The sequence below is a fragment of the Phoca vitulina genome, unplaced genomic scaffold, assembly GCF_004348235.1.
Source record: "Phoca vitulina isolate PV1807 unplaced genomic scaffold, GSC_HSeal_1.0 scaffold46, whole genome shotgun sequence".
NCBI classification, from domain to species: Eukaryota; Metazoa; Chordata; class Mammalia; order Carnivora; family Phocidae; genus Phoca; species Phoca vitulina.
Genome location: NW_022589749.1, coordinates 8219215 through 8240906, shown reverse-complemented (window position 1 = coordinate 8240906; position 21692 = coordinate 8219215). Strand labels below are relative to the sequence as shown.

The 21692-nt window shown below is 42.9% G+C and overlaps 1 protein-coding gene across 9 annotated transcripts in view; it reads left to right on the top strand.

The window, feature by feature from the left end:
- The window catches only part of TCTN1 (tectonic family member 1), a 28891-nt gene that overhangs the window by 4340 nt on the left and 2859 nt on the right, over positions 1-21692 (top strand). For 5 of the 9 annotated variants that reach the window (XM_032431370.1, XM_032431371.1, XM_032431373.1 and 2 more), the window contains 10 exons: positions 5290-5420; positions 6963-7114; positions 9425-9512; positions 11103-11212; positions 12710-12736; positions 16920-17054; positions 17584-17709; positions 18338-18423; positions 18955-19095; positions 20521-20683. In XM_032431370.1, coding sequence (XP_032287261.1) covers positions 5290-5420; positions 6963-7114; positions 9425-9512; positions 11103-11212; positions 12710-12736; positions 16920-17054; positions 17584-17709; positions 18338-18423; positions 18955-19095; positions 20521-20683 — 1159 coding nt within the window. Of the gene's footprint in view, positions 1-595; positions 767-1188; positions 1223-1274; positions 2022-5289; positions 5421-6962; positions 7115-9424; positions 9513-11102; positions 11213-12709; positions 12737-16919; positions 17055-17583; positions 17710-18337; positions 18424-18954; positions 19096-20520; positions 20684-21692 lie in introns of those variants that run through there. The other 4 variants (XM_032431378.1, XM_032431374.1, XM_032431376.1 and 1 more) reach the window with 4 other exon arrangements.

Sequence of the window (21692 nt, the reverse complement as noted above, 5' to 3'; positions counted from 1 at the left end):
CGTAGAAGAGTATCTCTCCCTTATTTGCATACTGCCGGATGATAGTGGAGGCCAAAGACAAGAGAGAGTGTACTTTGTTAAGAGTATAAGGAAATCTTTGTATTCAGAGATTGAATTACATTTCACTCTGATTTGTAAACAGATAATGTGCACATTTTTGTATAAGTGAATTAGTCTCATGTATATAGCCTAGGGTGGAAAGTGCAGTTGAATTTTACAGCTTTTGTTGTGGACATAGTACTTGTAACAAAATATTAGACAGGAAAGCTTTGTTTACACTTTTCTGATATGTAAATCTACCAGGAATTCTCACAGTTCACATTGTATAGGAGGACAATGGAAAGTGATATTGCCAGTCGATTACAAGGTAAAGAAACAGTCTCTTCTGAATAATTGGTTTCTCGTAATTCAGACTTCAAAGGTCTTTGAAAAATACAGTACTTAAAAGAGGTTAATTTATTCGGGACGGGACCAATTATTCAGAGATAGCGAACTTAAATTTAGTCTTGTAGCAATTGATACTTGATAGATTGAATGCTTTTTGGAAATACAGTGTGTTTTTCCCACGAAAAACTATCTTTTCTTCTTTTTTAAGATTTTAATTTGAGAGTGAGTGCACACACAGCATAAGGTGGGAGGAGGGGCAGAGGCAGAGAGAGAATCTCAAGCAGACTCCATGCCAGCTGTTGGGCTCATCTCACAACGCATGAGATCATCACCTGAGCCGAAATCAAGCGTCAGACACTTGACCAACTGAGCCACCCAGGTGCCTCTCATGAGAAACTATATTACTGACCAATGGGAAATTGAATCTGCTTCTAATATTGTAAAAATGTTTGGAGAATGGTATGTTGTAGTCAGAATATTTTTCTGGGTATCTGGACTACAACATGGTTCAATCTTTGTTAGAAATCATTCTGCTTTTCTGCCTTAATAAGTATCAAAAGCCTGAGAGTGAGATTTTGGCTCTATTCAAGATCATAATTTAGAATGTCATTTTTTCTTTTATTAGTCAACACTGAATTTTATTTTATTTTTTTATTTTATTTTTTTTAAGATTTTATTTTAGTTGACAGAAAGGGAGAGCACAAGGACGCAGAGCGGCAGGCAGAGGGAGAAGCAGGCTCCCCGAGGAGCAAGGAGCCCGATGCGGGGCTCGATCCCAGGACCCTGGGATCATGACCTGAGCCGAAGGCAGACGCTTAACGACCGAGCCACCCAGGTGCCCCTTATTAGTCAACACTGAATTTTAGATATAGACTATTTAGAATGTGGGTCAGGAAGCTTTTTCTGTAAAAGGCCATATAGTAAATATTTTAAGCTTCAGAGGCCAGTGGTCTCTGTTGCAACTTCCTCACCTCTACCATTGATGCGCCAAAGCAGCCATGTAAATGAATGGGCATGACTATGTTTCAGTCAATCTTCATTCACAAAATTAGGTGTGGTTTGTGGACCCCTGGTATAGAAGTTAGAGCTGAATCCATAGTGCCCTCAGGAAAGGACCTCAGAATTTATTTGAGTTAGTTTTGCTTATGACTTTCTCCTAAAAAAGAAGTGTAGAAATAATGAAATCAAAATTGATAATCCCAATTAATTGATTATTCTCATTAGGTTCTAATTCATAAAAGGTTTATTTACATCTGCTAAACTGTCAACAGCTAATCCTATCATCTAATGATTTGTAAATTTATTGTTAAGATTATTGGATTAATGTCTGTTTACCTCACTAGATGTAAACTTCACGAGAGCAAGGATAACATCCCTTATGCCAGTAGTGCTTAGCACAGCTCCTGCCACATAGTTGGCCCTCATTAGAAGTGAGTTGAATCAGTGAATGAATTTCTCCCCTCCACCCCTAACCAACCCTCTAGTATTCTCTTGACTTCTCTACCATTGTTCTCTCAGGCAGACGCCTAGGCCAGAACCTGGAGGCTACCCTGACTCCTGCCTCTCCTTTGCCTTCTCACATCTAGCCTTCTTTCACACCACGCCTTACCTTTCACGAGCGCCAGGGATGTAAGGTGAGCTGGATGTGGCCCTGCCCTCCAGGAGCTCATTGAGTAAGGGAGATAGAGGAGTGGGTGGCAGTTCTGCCCCAGCACTGAGACAGCTCAGAGGAGTAGCATCTAACCTAGGCAGTTGGGCTAGGGAAGGCTTTCTAGAAAAGACAATCAGAGCTGGGTTCTGAAGGACAAGTGGGAATTGGCCAGCATGGAATCAGTGGAAGGCATTCTAGGTCAAGGGAGCTGCATGGCAGAGTCTTGGAGGTGAAGGAGTATGCTGTTGCTTTAACTGCAGTTAGCTCAGTGTGGCTGGAGAAGGGGGCTGAGAAGAGTGTGCCACAATGACAGGGGTCCGATCTTGAGGGGCCTTGTGTGTATGCTGAGGGGTTTGGATTTTGTCCTGAATTCTGCAGGGTGCCAGGGAGTGAGGGGATTAGATTCCCATCTTAAGCAGTTCTCCGGCAGCATGGATGATGGGTCACAGGGGCTAAGCCTGGTGGCAGGGAGCTGAGTAAGAAACTGTTGCAGATAAGGATGAATAGGCACCCTCCCCCGCACACTGAAGGTCATGACTAGAGAAATATGCAGAACTGATACTGATCCACTGTGCAGGATTTGAGAGTGGGCAGACTGGAAGGGGAAGAGTAAGGTGTCCCATTCTGCTGTGTTCCTTCACGCTAGCCCTTGTGTCTGTCCATTCCTACTCCCTCTATATAAGCTCACACCTCATCTTGTCACTCACTTGCTTAAAAAAGCCTTCAGAAGCTCTCATACCTACAGACTCCTTAGCCTGGATTCAGATCCACCCCCAAACTGACAAATTCAGATCCTATTTCCTACTAACCCGCATCTTGAATCCTCCATGCAGCCTAACGTTGGTACTCAAGAGTTTTCTAGACCACACCAGTACATTACCCATCCTTGGCCAATGCCATTCTTGCACTTGGATTAGCCATTCCTTCTTTGTCTGACTCCTGCGTATCCTTTAAGACCCAGTAGGCCTCATAAATTTTTTAGAGCTAGATGTTTTCTCATATATACTGCTTATTTTTTTCAAAAATATTTTTTATGCCACGGTAATGACTGATATGCCATTAGAACTTTACAGAGTTTTTGGAAAAGTGGCCACTTACAAAATAAATCGATAGCTTCCTTATACTTCAGCAATAACCATCAAAAAATATAATGGAAATGGATGCTATTCATAACACCCAATAGAAATGTCACATAAGAAAAAACTTAAGGGACACCTGGGTGGCTCCGTTGGTTAACCGTCTGCCTTCGGCTCAGGTCATGATCCCGGGGTCCTGGGATCAAGTCCCACGTTGGCCTCCTTGCTCAGTGGGGAGCCTGCTTCTCCCTCTGCCTGCTGCTCCCCCTGCTTGTGCTCTTTCTGACAAATAAAATCTTAAAAAAAAAAAACTGGGGTGCCTGGGGGGCTCAGTCGTTAAGCGTCTGCCTTCGGCTCGGGTCATGGTCCCAGTGTCCTGGGATCGAGCCCCGCATCGGGCTCTCTGCTCAGCGGGAAGCCTAGTTCTCCCTCTCCCACTCCCCCTGCTTGTGTTCCCTCTCTCACTGTCTCTCTCTGTCAAATAAATAAAATCTTTAAAAAAAAAAAAAAGAACTTAAATACTTAGAATTTATGTGAAGAAAACTTGAAATATAGTGAGAGACAGAACATTTGAATAAATGGAGAAACTTATGTGGTGGGATAGAAAGAATCATTATGTAAACATGTAAACTAACTTATAGAAACTTAATTTATAAGTGTAATTCCAGTCAGGTGGGAGAAGGATAATGCATCAAAATGATTCTGTATGACAAAAAACACCGTAAAATTGAAAGGCTGCAAACAGGAATAAAATATTTACAACTCGTGATACTCAAGGAGATTCTTAAAGATATGGATTCTCACAAACCATTGAGAAGATATTCTGTTTTTTTTTTTTTTTTTAAAGATTTTATTTATTTATTCATGAGAGACAGAGAGAGAGGCAGAGGGAGAAGCAGGCTCCCGAGGAGCAGGGAGCCTGATGCGGGACTCGATCCCAGGACCCTGGGATCATGACCTGAGCCGAAGGCAGACGCTTAACCATCTGAGCCACCCAGGCGCCCTGTTTTTTTTTGAGAAGACAAACATTTTAATAAAAAATGGTCAGTAGATATGAAGAAGCACCTTACTGAAGAAGAGATACCAATGAGCAATAACCATATGGAAAAATGTTTAAGCTCCCTAGTAAATGAGAAAATTCAAATTAAAATGAGATAACAGATTTTTGCCCATGAAATTGGCAAAGGGTAGAAACTGGATAGTATCCTTGGCAGGAATACAGGGACCTAGGCACTCTTACTGTGGTGTTGGTGAGCATGCATCTTCCCTTTCTGGAGGGAGATCTGGCGGTATGTCTCAGAAGCCTTGAACAACACACCTACCTTTGATCCAGCAATTCCACTTCAGGGAACATAGCCCAAGAAAATAGCTGGAGACATTCATAAAGATATATGTGCAAGGATGATGTTATAGCATTATATGTAATTGGGGAAAACTAGAAATAGCCCAAACCAACAGCAGAGAATTGGCTAAAAAAAATTGGAGAATCTTAATAAGTTGGTATACAATGAAGCCATTTCGTATAATACTGCAAAAACATATCGATGACATGGGAAATATTGGGGCAATACATATTGAGAAAAGGCTTTAAAGCATTAGGTAGATTATGATCCCTTTTTTGATACATCTCTGTTTCCACACCATATCTGTATCAAATTGATTAGAGTTTGTCCAGTCTGGGGTTGGTGGAAGTCTTGATTGTACCCTAACTTTTAAGCCCCCAAACTTCCAGATGACTTCACATTTTCTGATTCTCACAGTCCTTTGAAGACCTCTTTATTCTCAAGACAAGGAATTTTGGATCCATTTTGGGTACTTAAAAACAATCTGAAGTTCTGCAAAATTTTATATGATTGATTGTGTCAGAGTTTACAGGGTTCATTTACATCAAAATTATACCCTGATCTTTATTCCATACTTGACAAGATTTCCTTAAAGGTTATTCTACTTGTCTTAATATTTTCCCTGTTAGAGGAAAAAGTTTCAAATGCCAAACATTTTAACACTGAATAAACTAAATAAAAATGGATTCAGTTCTAACATCACGCTTTCATAAATATCTTCCATGTAGCTGTTAACATAGTACAGTGCAGACATCTGACAGTTTTAAAATAATCTAGCTAAGATTGTGTGCATATGCCTTAAAATTTTGTACTATTATTTTTTAATTTTCAGGGGCGATAGTCACTTTTGTAGTCAAAAAGCAGCCATCTACTCATTGAATTTTACAGCAAATCCACCTCAAAGGGTATTTAAACTTGTCGACCGGATTAACCCATCTATATTCTGCATTCATATTACAAACTGTAAGTATTTGATGGTGATATGCTTTGAGAAGCACTGGAAAGTTTTTCTTTAAAAAGTTCTTTTATAGAGGGGCACCTGGGTGGCGCAGTCGGTTAAGTGTCTGCCTTCGGCTCGGGTCATGATCCTGGTGTCCTGGGATCAAGTCCTGCATCAGGCTCTCTGCTCAGCGGGGAGTCTGCTTTTCCCTCTCCCTCTGCCTGCCACTCTGCCTACTTGTGCTCTCTATCTCTCTGTCAAATAAATAAAATGTTTTAAAAGATAAAATAAAAAATAAAAAGTTCTTTTATGGAAAATGTCTCATTCGGTTAGATTTAAGCAATAATTTTATGGTTTGGCTAAGGTGCATCTTCTGAGGCCGTTTCACAGGCCACTGCAAGTAACTTTATAGACCTGTGGGCATGAGCATTTTCTTTAAAACTAATGTGCTTATGTAGTTGTCTTTTGAAATCTCATACTTTATTTCACTGGTGTTTATAATATATAGACACACATAGGAATCTAGGTTTATTTAAGTTACGTGTGTGTGTGTATATAATTTTTTTAAATTTCTTCATGGTTTAATGGTTGAAAATCAGGTTGAGCTTTGGTTTCAATTTCCTTTTTTCTCTTTTATTTTTACTAAGAATATTTGCATAAAAACAAGATCTTTATTTTTATCTGAGCATTTAGCTCAAATAGGTGTCTAGATCCAAAGTACATGTAAGTTTAAAATGTTAAGATATCTAAGATCAGAGATATATTTATGGTTTTATCAATTAAGCTTCATCATCTTTTCAGAACATCTTTATATTTTGAATTTGTTCCCTTGCAGTTGAAAACTAGGCAAATGCTCTTTGATTTTTTTTTTGGGGGGGGGGGGAGAGAAAGGAAGGGGGAGGGGCAGAAGGAGAGAGAGAGAATCTTAAGCAGGTTCCACACCCAGGATGGACACGGAGCTCAGTCTCACAATCCTGAGATCATGACCTGAGATGAAATCAAGAGTGGGACACTTAACCGACTGAGCCACCCAGAGCCACCCAGTGCTCTGGGATTTGTAATCTAAAGTAAGGACTGGTTAGTCATTGTCAAGTTCTATGACGTAACACCAGGCAAGTGAACATACCAGCCCATTTCCTCCTTCTCCCAAGATGTTCTGTACACAGCCACATTATTCTCCTGGGCTTTGGTTTGGAGGTGGCTGTGTGAGGGTAGAAAAAAATCATTTGTCCCTGTGGCCGTCTTCAGAGAGCTTTGCCTTAGAAGTTAATGCAGCAGGCTTCTCAGTCCATGGGCTGGAGAAAGATTGGTTATTATTGGCTTCTGTTGTGCTGTTTGCCTGCAGGCTTAGAAACCATTACTTCCACACTGTTAGAGAAGCAGGCCAAGTCTGGGGATCCTGTTTATTTAATAAGACTCAAGAAATTTTGGGTAAAGTAAATACGGAAAGAGACACTATTTTTTTCACATCAGCCTTAATGCTACTAAAAACTGTTTCCAAATATTATGTTATATAAATAATGTACATATTTATGCTGATTTAAAATACTTTTTCTAAAAAACAGATAAACCCGCGTTATCCTTTATTAATCCAGAAGTGCCTGATGAAAATAATTTTGATAAATTGATGAAAACTTCTGATGGTTTTTCCTTGAGTTCAGAATCAGAGATTTCTTTCGAAACCCAGTCGGACATTCCAGCAACTGCTAAATATAAGGTGAGCCAAGAACTTGATTAAGTCCACCATCTTGTTGCAAATATCCCATCCTTGTAAGTTAATTTTTCAGTATCAAAACTGGCTTCCCTGAGACCGAATTCACATTATAGAGGGAAAACCTTAATGTTCATGCCTAGAAATCAAAGATCACAAAAATTAAAAATGAGTAGTTGAGTTGTAACATAGGGTTGAAAGTTGTTTATTCATTAGTAAGCCTGCTTTTGTCTCTGCAGAATTCTTTGTGCTTCTCTACCTCAAAAGACGCAGCAGAGTGCTTGAGTCATGCTGCTGGGGACACGGAGTGGATTGGTTGGGTGCCTGGTCCTCTTCTCAAAGCTACATTTAGTTTTACAGGCTTTAGGAAGATGTGTGCTATTTTATACCTATTCATTAGTAAACCTTTAAATGCGATATACATTAACTTTGAATAAGCTTCCGATTTTTTGGAAGCATCTTTGAAGAGAAGTAAAAAAGCACCATGTGCTAATTCTAAAAGTTAAAAGTATAGAGGTACATAGGATGGAAAGGCCCCCGTGTCCACTAAAATGCACGTTGCAAATCACTGTTAACAGATTGGTTTATATTCTTGATTTTTAAATGCATCTATAAAAATATACATATAGTATTGTACAGAAGTAGGGTTTATAGCTATCTACATTGTTCTGTAAGCTTCCTTTTTTACTCAGTGATAAATCTTAGGCATCTTCCCATATCAATATAAAAGTTACCATTTCTTGCAGAGCTTTCCAGACATTACTTCATAGGACCCTGAAAAGGATACATCATTGTCCTCATTTAACTGATAAGAAAAACTTCTGTATAGGAAAGTAACTTGTCAGAGCTACTGTTGGAGCTACATTTTACTGATACAAAGTATCCCTTCTATGTATGTATTGGCTTTCATTATTGAGCCATTCCACTATTAACAGACATTTGTTTCCAGTTTTTCTATTATAAATAATCCACAATGAACATTCTTATAGATACTTATGTCTTTGATTTAATTCTTAGATACCTTCCTATAACTGGACTAACTTAGTCAAAATGAATGGAAATTTAAAATATCCATATCAGATTGCCCTCTAGAAAGATTACAGGAGTTTAAACTCCCAGGTCCAGTGAAGGAGAGGGTTTGTTTCCCCATATCCTTGTTGGCACCAAAGCATTTGGATACTTTTAAATTCAAGAAAATTGGTTGTATGCACAATAGGTGTAAATTTTGTTTCGAATATTGGGGAAAGGTTTCATGTAGTTTGGTTTTGGGAAGGAAGGCCCATCAGTGTCACGATTTTAACGTGTGCTATATCTGTTATTTAAATAACTATTGCTGGGGTACCTGGGTGGCTCAGATGGTTAAGCGTCTGCCTTTGCCTCGGGTCATGATCCCAGGGTCCTGGGATCAAGCCCCACATTGGGATCCTGGCTCAGCGGGGAGCTTGCTTCTCCCTCTCCCTCTGCCTCTCTCCCTACTCATGCTCTTTCTCTCTGTATCTCTGTGTCTCAAATGAATAAATAAAATCTTTAAAAAAAATAAAACTAATTATTGCTAGTAAAAAATAATTACCTTGGGGTACCTGGGTGGCTCAGTCAGTTGGGCATCTGCCTTCTGCTTAGGTCATGATCCTAGGGTCCTGGTATCGAGCCCCATGTCAGGCTCCCTGCTCAGTGGGGAGCGTGCTTCTCCCTCTCCCTCTGCAGCTCCCCCTGCTTGTGCTCTCCCTCTCTGTCAAATAAATAAATAAAAATCTTAAAAAAAAAAAAAATTACCTCTCTCACCCCTGTTCCTGGCCACCCAGTTCCTGTCTGCAGAGGCAGACACTATGTCAGCTTCTTATATACCTTTCCAGAGGAATTCTGTAATAAAGCCTGCAGGGGCGCCTGGGTGGCTCAGTCGGTTAAGCATCCAACTCTTGATTTCAGCTCAGGTCATGAGATCAAGCCCTATGTAGGGTTCTGTACTCTGCCTGGGAGTCTGCTTGAGATTCCGTCTCCCTCTGCCCCTCTCCCTGCTTGTGCGCACGTGCTTGCACGCGCATGCTTGCACACACGCGCACATGCGCGCTCTCTAAGCGAATCTTTAAAAAAGCCTGCAAATAAAACGACATGCACATACACAGAAACACATACCCTTGAAAGAAAGGGGTGGGGCAGCTGGGTGTACGCTCCATGCAGGCAAAGACTGCATCTGTGTTTTGCTCATCACTGTGTTCCTGATGCTTATAATGCTGCCTGGCACATGGTAGGTGTCCGGTATGTGTTGCATGAATGCTTTCTTAGCACCATAATAGCTATTGGCTGGTCTCTTTGCAGTATGGGGCTCGTCTGCAGACTTCAGATTCATTTTTGAGATTTCCCTCTCCCCTTATGTCATCTCTGTGCACTGATGATAACCCTGCAGGTAAGACTGTGGGTATTTTTTCAAATAAATAAAAATCTTTAAAAAAAAAAAAAAAAAAAGACTGTGGGTATTTTTCTTTCTGTCTATAAACAGAGTTTGCTCTTAGTTTAAATTTATAGTAGTCACAATTAAACAGGCTTCATAACTGGAAACAGTCTTAGAGTTGGAAGAGGCCTCAAAGGTTATGCAGGTCAGATTCCCAACCACATCTTTTCTGCCATATGCAGTCACTGCTTGAACACTTGTAGTGATGGGGAACTCACTACCTGAAACCAGCCTGCTCAGTTGTTTAACCCTTCTAGTTTTTGGGAAGTTCTTTCTCCACTGGAGCTAAAGTTTGTCAATAACTAATATTTATTAAGCAGTTACCGTGTGTGCTTGCATGTGTTTTTCCATTTGATTGTCACAATAATCCCTGAAGGTCGGATTATTCATTTTTTAGATGAGGAAACTGAGAAACATTCAGTCTTTTGCTCAGGCTCACTCAGGCAGTGGTGGAGCAGGGATGCAGCCTACATAGCCACCTCCCGCGGGACCTGCTTCTTTCAGGAGCATCATAGAGTCTGTGGAGTAACTGTCTTGGCAGTGGGAGGCAGCAGGCGTGGTTCTCTGATCCTTAAGGCGGCATCACTGTGAAGAAGCTAGCTAAGGAGTGTATGGTGGCATGTGGCCTAATGAAACATCATTTCATATAGGAACGAAAGGGGATTCTGTTGAAAAGACACTCAACCCTGCTCACAGTAGGAACAGTGTAAATTAAAACCAAACTGAGATACCATTTCCATGTAATGGATCGGCAAAGCTTAGGAACTTGAAGGCTCTGGAGAAGTAGGCCCTCATCTACGTTGTTGGCGGGACTACAAATTGGTACAACCTCTGTGAAGAGCAGTTTAGGAATATGTGTCAAAATTGCAAATGAATATGCCCTTTGACCCATTGTTCTGCTTCTAGGAGTTGGTCCTACAGAATCTGGCCCGCTTGCAAAATAGATTGCAGCATTGTTTGTGATGGCAAAGCTAGAGACAACTTAAGTGTCTGTTAATGTGAACTTGGTGAATAAATTATGACATATCCATAATAGAATACTAATTATCCCTAAAAAAAAAAAAGAGGAGGAGGAAGCTCATCATGTTCTAAGATAGCCTGAACTCCAAGATACATTGTTCAGTAAAAAAAGCGAAGGGTAGAATATATAGCATGTGTTTGTTTCTAAAAGGGGAAAGAAATACTAAAAATATATGTACACACATGCTTTTATTTGCATAGAATATTTCAGAAAGATACACAACAAACTTGATGCTGGTTGTCTCTGGGGACAAGTAGTTGTCTCTGGTGGTGTCTGGGGATGGGTGAGGGGGACAAGCGTTGGAAGAACACTCTCTCAGTATCTTTTTGTGCCTTTTGAATTTTGAATTGAGTGTATTACCTATTAAAAATATAATTTTAAGTCCTTTTTTAAGCATGTTGTATATCTGTGTTATAATTTATTTTATGGTTTTACTTAGACTACAGTTTTTTAGTTACCATTGGACAGTTAAAAAATTTCTTCTTTCTCATTTTTTTTTTCCTTGGGAATGTTATGATTTCCAGCATTTCTGGTGAACCAAGCTGTTAAGTGCACCAGAAGGATAAATTTGGAACAGTGTGAAGAAATTGAAGCCCTGGGCATGGCTTATTACAGCAGCCCTAAAATTTTGAGGGTAAGAATTATTTTGAAGTGAAACTTCTTCGTCAGATTTGTTTTCTGTTCTTTGCACCCTTTTGAAGTATGACAAGTATAGAATAATTTCAGTACATGATTGACAACTCAAGTTTAAATTTTTCTTCTCTAGTTCTTTGGTATACTGATACCAAAGATAGAGAAATAATCACTTAAAATAATTATTTTTATATAGTTCATATTTTGCTTTTATTCATTGTTTTGTTTTTTGGCTTTCATTCATTTTGATGGTAACCAATAATGTCTTTCTCCTGAATAAAAAAAAGACTTGATTTAATAACTGAAAACTTTAGAAATTATAAAAACATCTTAATGTCTATGACAGAAATGATCACATTAGCACCAAAAAGATACCTCTTTGAGAGACAGGCCAGAAAAGAATAGAAAATCCACTTTCTGGTTGGCAGATGAAGTCAGCAGGAAGGAACAGGCAGGAAATAGGATTGCTGGTGAAGGAGAAGAGGTCACGGGAGGTCACGGCAGTATAGAGGCCCCTTCTTTCTGGTTGTAGTGACTGAAGCCTGAAGAGATAAGACAGGCCACTGGCCCATTTGGGGGATGGCATGGAGGGTTGCAAGAGGTGAAGATTTTTTTCAATGATGAAAAACCATATGATTACTGTGAACCCTCACCTCCTGATTTCCTTATTTTGGGGGGAACAGGAAAGGAGTAGGGTGGTCCATGACATCAGTATTCATCCAGACTGCAGTCTTCAGAATCAGGTTGAAGATTTTCCTCTCCCTTACCATTCCCTCTTCCCTTCTTATAAGTCAGCCACGTAGGCCTGTGGATTCTTCCAGTTAGCTGACTTCTCGTGGTGGTCCTGGAAATAGCCTGTCAGGCGTGTAGCCACAGCTCTCTCAGCACTGGCCTCTCCAAGCATGTCTACTCAGCCCCCTCCCCGAAGCTCCCTTTGGCCCTGTAGGGTGTCCTGTGATGAGAAGTAAGGCTGGGGGAGTTGGGGATGGGAAGTGAAGGGAAGTCGAGGCCTTCGGAAGGAGTGCTCGGCTGTGTTGGGGAGGCAGGAGCTCACTATTGAGGGGTTTGGGCCAGAGGCAGGAAGAGCAGTTAGGAGGCATTGGAAATTGCCCGGGCCAGTGATGGTGGCCTTCCAGTGTGGACGGGCGCAGGAGGGTGACCGGAAGGCTAGGAGCCATGTCTTCCCCACAGCGCTGTGTCACTGGTGACCATGTGGAAAGTACTGAACGATTACACTGAATCAGGGAGACTTCCTGAGACCAGCTCCGTGGGGCTGCTCTATTCTATTAAGCTTCCAATCTGAAGGAAATGAATATAGGAAAGGAAATAATTATGACATAGATACGAAAATATGTAGGCGGCAAGTCTTAAGGAAATTCTGTTTTCCTCTTTATGAAGTCTTTAATAAGATAATTATGCCCTTTAACCCATGGTCTGAAAAAGCAATACAAATGCTTTTCATTGTACTTAACAAAATTTGTTGTTTCTTTTTGTTTAGGTGCCTGGTTTAAGAACAAAGGCAGAGGTAAGAGTATTTCTTGATGGAAAGTAAAATAGTTTATAATGCACGGTCTTATTTCTAAACCTTTTGAGATGAATACACTTAGGATTACAAGGATACCTTACTGCCAGTCACAACATTTGCCAAAAGGCAAGCACCAGTGAAATAGGGAAGCTCATAGTAGCAGCCGACCCTTTTGTAATTACCATATAGACAATGGAATATGACTCAGCCGTCAGAAAGGATGAATACCCAACTTTTACATCAACATGGTGGGACTGGAGGAGATTATGCTGAGTGAAATAAGTCAGGCAGAGAAAGTCAGTTATCATATGGTTTCACTTATTTGTGGAACATAAGGAATAGCATGGAGGACATTAGCAGAAGGGAAAAATGAAGGGGGGGAAATCGGAGGGAGAGATGAACCATGAGAGACTATGGACTCCGAGAAACAAACAGGGTTTTAGAGGGGAGGGGGGTGGGGGGATGGGTTAGCCCGGTGATGGGTATTAAGGAGGGCACGTACTGCGTGGAGCACTGGGTGTTATACGAAAACAATGGATTGTGGATCACCACATCAAAAACTAATGATGTATGGTGAATAACATAACATAATAAAAAAAAGGGGGGGCAGATTTTCAAATTCCCTGTTTTCAAAGTTAGCACTTTTTTTCATATTTAAATGGCATAGCTGTGTTGAGAGACAATGGGTGTGATTGGCTTCTGTGCTTTCCCCAGCATCCCTTGAGATCTTCTTGGTCTCTTGTCCAGAGAGCTGGCTAGCTCCCAAGGCGCTATCTGTCCCGGGTAGAAGGTAGAAGCATCTTGCCCCGTGAATGTCCACACCTGTGTAGGGGCGGGACACTCCAGTGTAGCTTCAGGGCTTGAGGTATGGGTGTAGGTTCTGTTGGCCCCGGCTCAGAGGTTCTGTCAGGCTGTGAGCAGGTGGCCAAGGTCTTTCTGTGGATATGTCAGAGCAAAGGAACATGGATCTACTACCCCTTATTTTTGGGTCTGTGAATACAGTCTCCAAGGAGGCCCAAGGCATTGACCTTGTCACAGTCTCCCAGAGCTCATGGGATTGGCTGGCCTTGGTACAAAATTCAGCTTTGCCATTATTTTCTCCTGTGACATGTGCCTCACTCCCCCAGTTGTCCAGCAGATGGTGAGTGTCCGCCCCAGAGGCCGACGTGAAGTTCCAGTGGGAGGATGCACATGACGTGCTCCGTGCAGCATCTGGCGCCCCGGCAGCACTGGGGACAGTGCTCATGCTACCTACTGTACCTGATTTCATTAAGTCTCGAGACACACACACGTATTTGAGGTAGATACTTGTAAGGAAATAGTCATGTGAATTTGGGCTTCACACTTCCGTGTGTGGGTCCGGATTTCCTCATCTGTAAAGGTGTTTTCAAACTTGTTTTAGTTGCAGAGTTTTTTCAAATGTGATCTCAAGCAGAACTCTCCCTAATGTGTAACTTGGATTGGATCCAAAGCCCCTGGTTGAAGCAGGGGTGGGGCCCAGAGCCCTCCCCCTGCCCGGCCTTCCCGTCTCTCTCCTTTTTGGTTCTTCTGAGGAATCCTATGGTTCCCAGGAACCCAGTTTGAAAACCATATAATAGACTAGCTCTCAAATACCTCCAGCCTCTAGAAAGTGCTTTGATTCTACCATTCAACCTTGAACTGTCTGTGGGGGCGGCAACCCTCTCTGCCTTCTGCAGGCTAGATCTGCAGCTAGGGTAGGGCCTCGTAAGTGCTGGGCACTCAGTGGGTTACGTGTTCATTGAGCGAATGCCTAGGAGATGGGTGCAGTCAAGCAGGGAAGACCTGTTGTGAGGATGATGGGATGTGATGGAAAGGCATGTACTGTGTGCCGTCACTGTTCTAAGTCCCATGCGTGTTTGAGGTCCGTTGTCTCAGCAAGCCTAGGAGGTAGGGACTGTTGTCGCTCCCTGGCACATGAGTTACAGAGCAGTGAATTAGCTTGCTCAAGGCCACCCAGAGAGGCAGTGGCAGAGCTGGGACAGGAATCCCCAAAGACCTTACTCTCAACCATGACACTGGACGAGCTGTGCTGTGTGCCAGGCCCCGAGTTCCAAGCTTCACACACCTTTTTTCTTCACACCCTGTGGCCATGCAGTCCGGAAGTGACGGACTGGGGCTTGTAACTCAGATCTGTGTGATACCAGAGCTGTGCTCTAACGGACAACATGTCAGCTCATATCAGAGATTTGCTTAAAGTGTTTTTAAAAAGTAACTTCCAAGATTTCTTAGATGATGAATATAAAAATTGGATCCAGGTTCCTCATTCCCCAGCCTGTTAGGATTGCCTGGAATCAGTTCATATCTAGTGAACCGTCCGTGAAAGAAGTTATGGCTCTATAATTTCATTGTTAAGTATCCTTTAGTTCTTTGCCACAGGGTAGTGTGGAAATGGGATATGGCTGAATAGGACATTCAGGAAACCAGAGTAGCCCGACCATTTTCATTCTGTGACCATTCCAGTGGCTGTTGATAGACCAGAGCAGCTCTTTCCACCTACACTCATCCATCCGTCTTTCCAAAGCTCGTCTAGCCTGGACCCTTTGGTTTCTGCCAAGCACACCCCCACACCACCGGAACGGCTCTGTCAGAGGCTGGTCTGGAAGGGTGTGCATTTTCTTGGAACCCTGCATTATTGCTGAACCAGGGATCAGTAGGTTCAGATAAAGGAATCCAGGGTTGTCTTTTGAGGATGTAAACTGAAGAGCTCATGAGCTCGTAGCAAGGGGCTCCCTCTGTAGGTCTTACACCAGCCCGTAGGGCTTGTTACGCGGGGGGTGTTGTGGCGACTGGTGTTGCCCTCCTGCCACTCTTGTCACATGACGGCTTGTCTTTGCCTCCGAACCATGGCACGTTCTTAGAGGTTTGACTTACACGGACAGTCACAGGTGTTCTTGGTCATGGGAGCAGGGTACACAATTGAGGGCAAAGTTCAATACAAACAACTAGATACAAGGTAGATTCCTTCCTAAACAGTGGTTTCTAAGTGCTGACATTTAGTGCAAATGTCAGATTTGTCGCACAGTATGAAGAGGCCAACTCCCTAGAGGGTTGAGCCATTTGAAGGATTGCCTGCTGCTTGTCACTCTGCTGCCAGTGGCCATAAATGAAAGATGTCCTTTAATAGCATGGGGTTATTCAGGACTTCCTGATTCTGCTTGAAAGACTTGTCTCTTGTTTTCTCTTCCCATGACCCACCACCTAGTGTGTATGTGTAAGGGTGCGTGTAGAAGTTGTTCATGAATTGGGTCAAGCCTATGTTTAGGGAGGGTGTGGGGGTTGGGGCGTGTGTCCTGGGACTGTGGAGCACGGGCACACGTGTGTACAGAGCGAGTGCATGATCGGTAGGAGCTGTGCTGTGGAGGGGAGCGTATACACATGTTGGGTGATATGATGGAGTTGTGAGTGTGTATGAATGTTTGAGATATATTTCACATACCATAAAACTCACCATTTTTAAGTGTACAATTCAGTGGTTTTTAGTGTGTTCACAGGGTTGTGCAACCATCACCACTACCTAATTCCAGAACATTTTCATCACCTCAGAAAGAACGCCTGTGCTCATTAGCAGGCACTCCTCATTCTTCTCCAAACCTCTCAGCCCCTGGGCAACCACTAATCTACTTTCTGTCTCTATGGATTTGCCTGTTCTAGACATTTCCTATAAATGGGATCATGTAATATGTGACCTTTTGTGTCTGGCTTCTTTCACTTAGCATGTTTTCAAGATTCATCTATGTGGTGGAATGAATCCGCCCTTTATTCCATTTTATGGATGAATAATATTCTTTTATATGGATATACTATATTTTATTTTTCCATTTATCAGTTGATGGACATTTGCATTGTTTTCAGTTTCTGGCTGTTATGAATGCTGCTGTGAACATTTGTATACAAGTTTTTGTGTGAACGTAGGTTTTCAGAGAGAACCACTTTTAAAGTTGTGGTTATATTCTCTAGTATTTCCTATGTAAAGGCATGTACGTATAAGTATCTATCTGTATTTTTGCGAGTATACAATTAGAGTGTGCATATTGTTCTTTTGCGTGTTTTTCCCTGCTTGGCAGTGTATTTGCAGAGGTTTGTCTTCAGGTTCTCGTCACTGTGACTCATTCATCTCTGTTGGACAGTGTCCTTAGTGAGCCAGCTCTCCTTTGCTTTGCAGATCCCTATCACTGTTCAGTCTATCCTCGTTCAGTCTCTGAATAAAACACTAACCCGACTGGAGGACTCGGTCGTATTGAACCAGACTCTTGTTGAGGCTGGGGATGTTAAAATCTGCACTAATGTCGTTCTTGAGGTAGGTACCCGATTTGGCTTGGAAAGCTGAGTCTGTGTGTGGCAGACTCAAGCTGCGTGGTCCTGAGGGGGTAACTGGATGCCCTCCAAAGGGGGTTCTGGCCTGTCCTGAGGTATTGGTGTTCTTGGCTTGCCCTCCTGCTTGCCGGTACACCATGTCATTAGAGGATGCTTCCTTAAGTAAGGTCTCTGAAATAATTGCGTGTGATTTTTCTCCACAAACCTAGAGACTTTCACGAATATGTCAGAATTTGTTTTTTGTTGCTTTTGTTTTAACACATTTCCTCTGCAGAGATTGATCACACTCTGTTCAAACCTGCTGATTTGGAATTCATATAACTAGGTACAGAGAGGCTCAAATGACCCTGTCAGCTGGGGGTGGTGCTGAGGCGTTACCTCCCGAAATCTGATGGGACAGGAGAGAAAAGCTGCTGCGAGTGGAGAACTGGGAGAGGATTTGCCTCCTCTGTGTATTTGGAGTTACTCATGCAGCGGGCACGGGTGTGTGTGGAGTGCCATTGTGTTTGCAGGTCAAGTACAGCCTCACCTACACAGCGGCAGGGGAGATAGCGCAGGCTGGCCTTGCTCTCCTTCTGGGGACAGTGAGCGGGCCAGTGGTTCCACTCGAGCAGAAGTTTGAAATTCATTTCATTCAGGTAAGTTTGATCACTTTTGTACACGTATTTATTTATTTATTTATTTATTTAATAGGATAATATCTTTTTTTTTTAAGATTTTATTTATTTATTTGAGAGAGAGAGAGAATGAGAGACAGATAGCAAGAGAGGGAAGAGGGTCAGAGGGAGAAGCAGACCCCCCGCTGAGCAGGGAGCCTGATGTGGGACTCGATCCCGGGACTTCAGGATCTTGACCTGAGCCGAAGGCAGTCGCTTAACCAACTGAGCCACCCAGGCACCCTATACACGTATTTAATCGCAAGTAAAAAAGTCATAACTTCTTAGTGAAAAAAAATCTGTTTAGAAGTCTTACCATCTATCCACTTGTACTAAACAAAGGGCTTAATGTAGCATGTTTGTAACAAAATCAGGCAGAGTCCTTGTATCTTTTTCCTTTCCGGGAATAAGATTCTCTTCCATGCGAGCTCATTCTTTTATAGAATGATGTACTCCTACACTCAGCAGATATATTTATAGTTCTGAGTAGGGGGAGAAATTCTTTCATTTGTTGGAAATCCCAGATTTTACTGTGAAAAGTGTTTTATTTTCACTCTATTTCCTTATTAAAATGAGAATTATTGGGGGGCATTTCTGCATTGTCTTTCAGCAAAATACAAAGCCAGTTCCTCTCAGTGGAAACCCTGGTTATGTTGTGGGGCTCCCATTAGCTGCTGGATTTCAGCCTCAGAAGGGATATCCTTTTTGGTTCTGTGGAGAAGGCTGATTTCCCTGTCCACGTGTGTGTTTATTGCTGAGGGTCCTGTCGGCTGGAGGTTCGTTCGGGCCGGGACTTCTCTGGGTGGCTCTGGTGGGTGGTGGGTCTGCTGCACAGCAGATGGGCCGTGTGGACACTGGTGGTTGGGAGTGGAACAGCAGGGCCCAGGAGAATGTGGTTTATAATGAAAATCTTAGGACAGAAAAGTTGACAGACTTTTAGATATATTTAATTACATACTCAAGCAGAAACTCTTAAATTTAGTAATTTCGGAAAATTTGGAATGATTTTGGAGGAACAGTTTCTGAGGATTTTTCTTCTGAGAATCTACTACTCAAGGAAAATAGAATTATTTTCTGCTCTGTCCTGGGAAATGACTGTCAAGATCGCAGAGGCCCGGAGAAGGGTTATTTGGGTTTCACTCCTGTCTCATGTCACACATTTGTCACCGTGTCCTGAGAATCAGACTGCCTTAGTACTGGGTGATTGTCCCTTAACTTTCTGTGAATATCTGGGATTATTCAGACCATGAACAGATTTGGACAACTTACTATTCTTCGTAGCACAGCCGAGCAAGACTGCTTAGCAGTCGAGGGGATCCGGACCCCAGTATTATTTGGTTATGATATGCAGTCTGGCTGTAAACTAAGGTAAGAAAGGAACTTGCTGCTTTTGGAACTTGTCTGTGTTGATCAGAAAACAAAGCATTCCTACTCTTCCCCGTTTTAATCAAACCTCTGCGTCAGCCAGCGAGCGCCTGTGAAAGCCACAGGGTGACCTGTTAGCACCAGTGACAGTACTTCTGTTTTCTAATTTTAATTTTCACAACCATAAACCATTTGTCGTGATTCAAAGGAAAACTGTTGCAATCATTTTTCTTATCAGACATGGCAGGGTAAAAATCCCAAGGCTTTTGTAGGTCTTAAGGTTGCACAGCACTTGAGTTCACAGTAAAAATACTTTGCTTGGAAGTCCTTCCTGTATTTCTGAATTTTAATATACGTAGTGCAACAAACCCAGTGAGAAGAAGCCTGAATGTGATCTCTGTTTTTATCTCTTTAGCGTATACAGAGCGTAAGGTATCAAACAGCCCTGCCTGGCTTATTATAAAGACACCAGCTCTTACCTTCATTTCCCCCACTCTGCAGGTGATCACTTGCAACTCCTGTAGCTGAGTTTTTGGAAATTGACTCCCAAATCTGTCAATAACCTGTATGTAATACTATTTCCTCACACTTTGGTTTTATGAATTGTTGAGTTCCCACTATGGAAGGCAAGGATTTGGCTCTTTCCCCTTTCTTCCCCTACCCCTGCCATCCAGTCACTTCCCATCCCTCCTTGCCCCCAGGGTAATTACATCATTGTTTTGGTTAGACCAACAGATACTATTTATATTATTGGTTCTGATCCCTTTAGACCAGAATTTCTCAGAGGGTGTTCCTTGGATTACATTTCTAAAGAGTCAGTGAGAGACAATGGACTCTGAAAAACAAACTGAGGGTTCTAGAGGGGAGGGGGGTGGGAGGATGGGTTAGCCTGGTGATGGGTATTGAGGAGGGCACGTTCTGCATGGAGCACTGGGTGTTATGCACAAACAATGAATCATGGAACACTATATCTAAAACTAATGATGTAATGTATGGGGATTAACATAACAATAAAAAAAATATATATCTTAAAGAGTCAGTAGGGCTATGTCTGTGGTCCAATTAATATGTTTGAGGAACACCAAATTAAAGTTAAAAACACGATTCCTTACTGTAAGGACTTCTCAGAGCCCTTATATGCCAGTGTGCTGCAGGAGGGACATGGGCATGCAATATTTTCCAAACTTTTGGCCACAGAACTCTTGTACAGAGCCTCTCAGTGGAACACAGTTTGGGAAACATTGTTTTGTTTCTCCCTGGCCAACCAGGATTTCTCAGAGTTAGAGACACTTTGGCTTCTGTCAAATAATCCGTTTGGAGAGAGAGAAAATAAAGCAACCGGAGAGGGCACGCGTGTTGTTGAGGCCTGGAGAACTGTTGGAATGAACAACAGCCCCATTCCATCGACCTCTTTTTCCTTCCCAAAAGACTGCCCAAAGCCATCACGTGCCAGCTCGCAGTGCAGAAAGTGAAAAGCCTCCTGAAGGGCCAAGGCTTCCCAGATTATGTGGCCCCTTTTGGAAATTCCCAGGCCCAGGATGTGCTGGACTGGGTACCGGTCCGCTTCATCACCCAGGCATCCCACATGAAGGTAAGGGGGAAGCTGAAGGCCACGTGCCAGTGGTCTCTCCTCCTCCCACTGCTCCTCCGCCCTGTGGGGAGGTAGAGGCAGCTGGGGGAGCCACCTGTTGAGGAGGCGGATGGCTCTGGGTAGGAACTCGGGCTTTGTTATCAGATGGGCCTGGGTCTTGAAAACTGATTTTGCGCTTTGTTAGCCCTCTTGCCTTTGAGGGTTTGAGCCTGTTTCCTCATCTGTGAAATAGGAAGTGAGAGCTATATAGTATCAGCCTCGTGGGGTTGTTGAGTTAAACGAGGTAACATTTGTGGGGCCTAGTGGTTGCTCCAAACATGGGGACTCACCACCATCCTGACTATTCCCACGATCATTGTTGGTGTGACATGAGGCATCATGATAGGACAGAGTGTGAGGACTGTGGCAGGAAGTGAGACTCCTCCTGTCCACATCACTGCCCCAGCCATTGTTCCCTGGTCTATAAAGGCAGCCCGCATGTGAGAGCTTTCAATTCCAAAGTTCCCCAAAGAGTTTAATGGAAGTTGACATCCTACAAAGAGGTTCCTGATCACACGTGATTCCTCTACCCACCTTTTTCTTTTGTCTCAGCCATCAGAGTGTGGGCTGGTCCCCATCACTGGAGGCGTGCTCTCCATCTTATCCTTTAATTGCCCAGCTTTTGTGTCACAGCTTCTCAGGCCTCTCATCTGCTTAGCATATTTATAGCAGGGGGACAATGGGGGTGAGCACCCACTCTCCAGCTCTGATCTGGCCCTCCTCCGGAGTCCCCAGCAGAGACCCAGGATTACTCAGTCCCTGCTGTTCAGCTGCTCAGTCTTGGCTCAACGCTGCCGCCTCAGTGAACCAGGCACATTGCTTCTGGCTTCTCAGAGATAGGTTAAGACATTGTTACTACCCCCTCAGAAGGGAAGACAGGTTGGGAGGAGAGGCAGTGCAGACATTCGCATTTTCGGGGTCTGTGCTGGTGCAGGGAGCTCAGACGGCCCGGGGCGGGTTTTGTACCTAC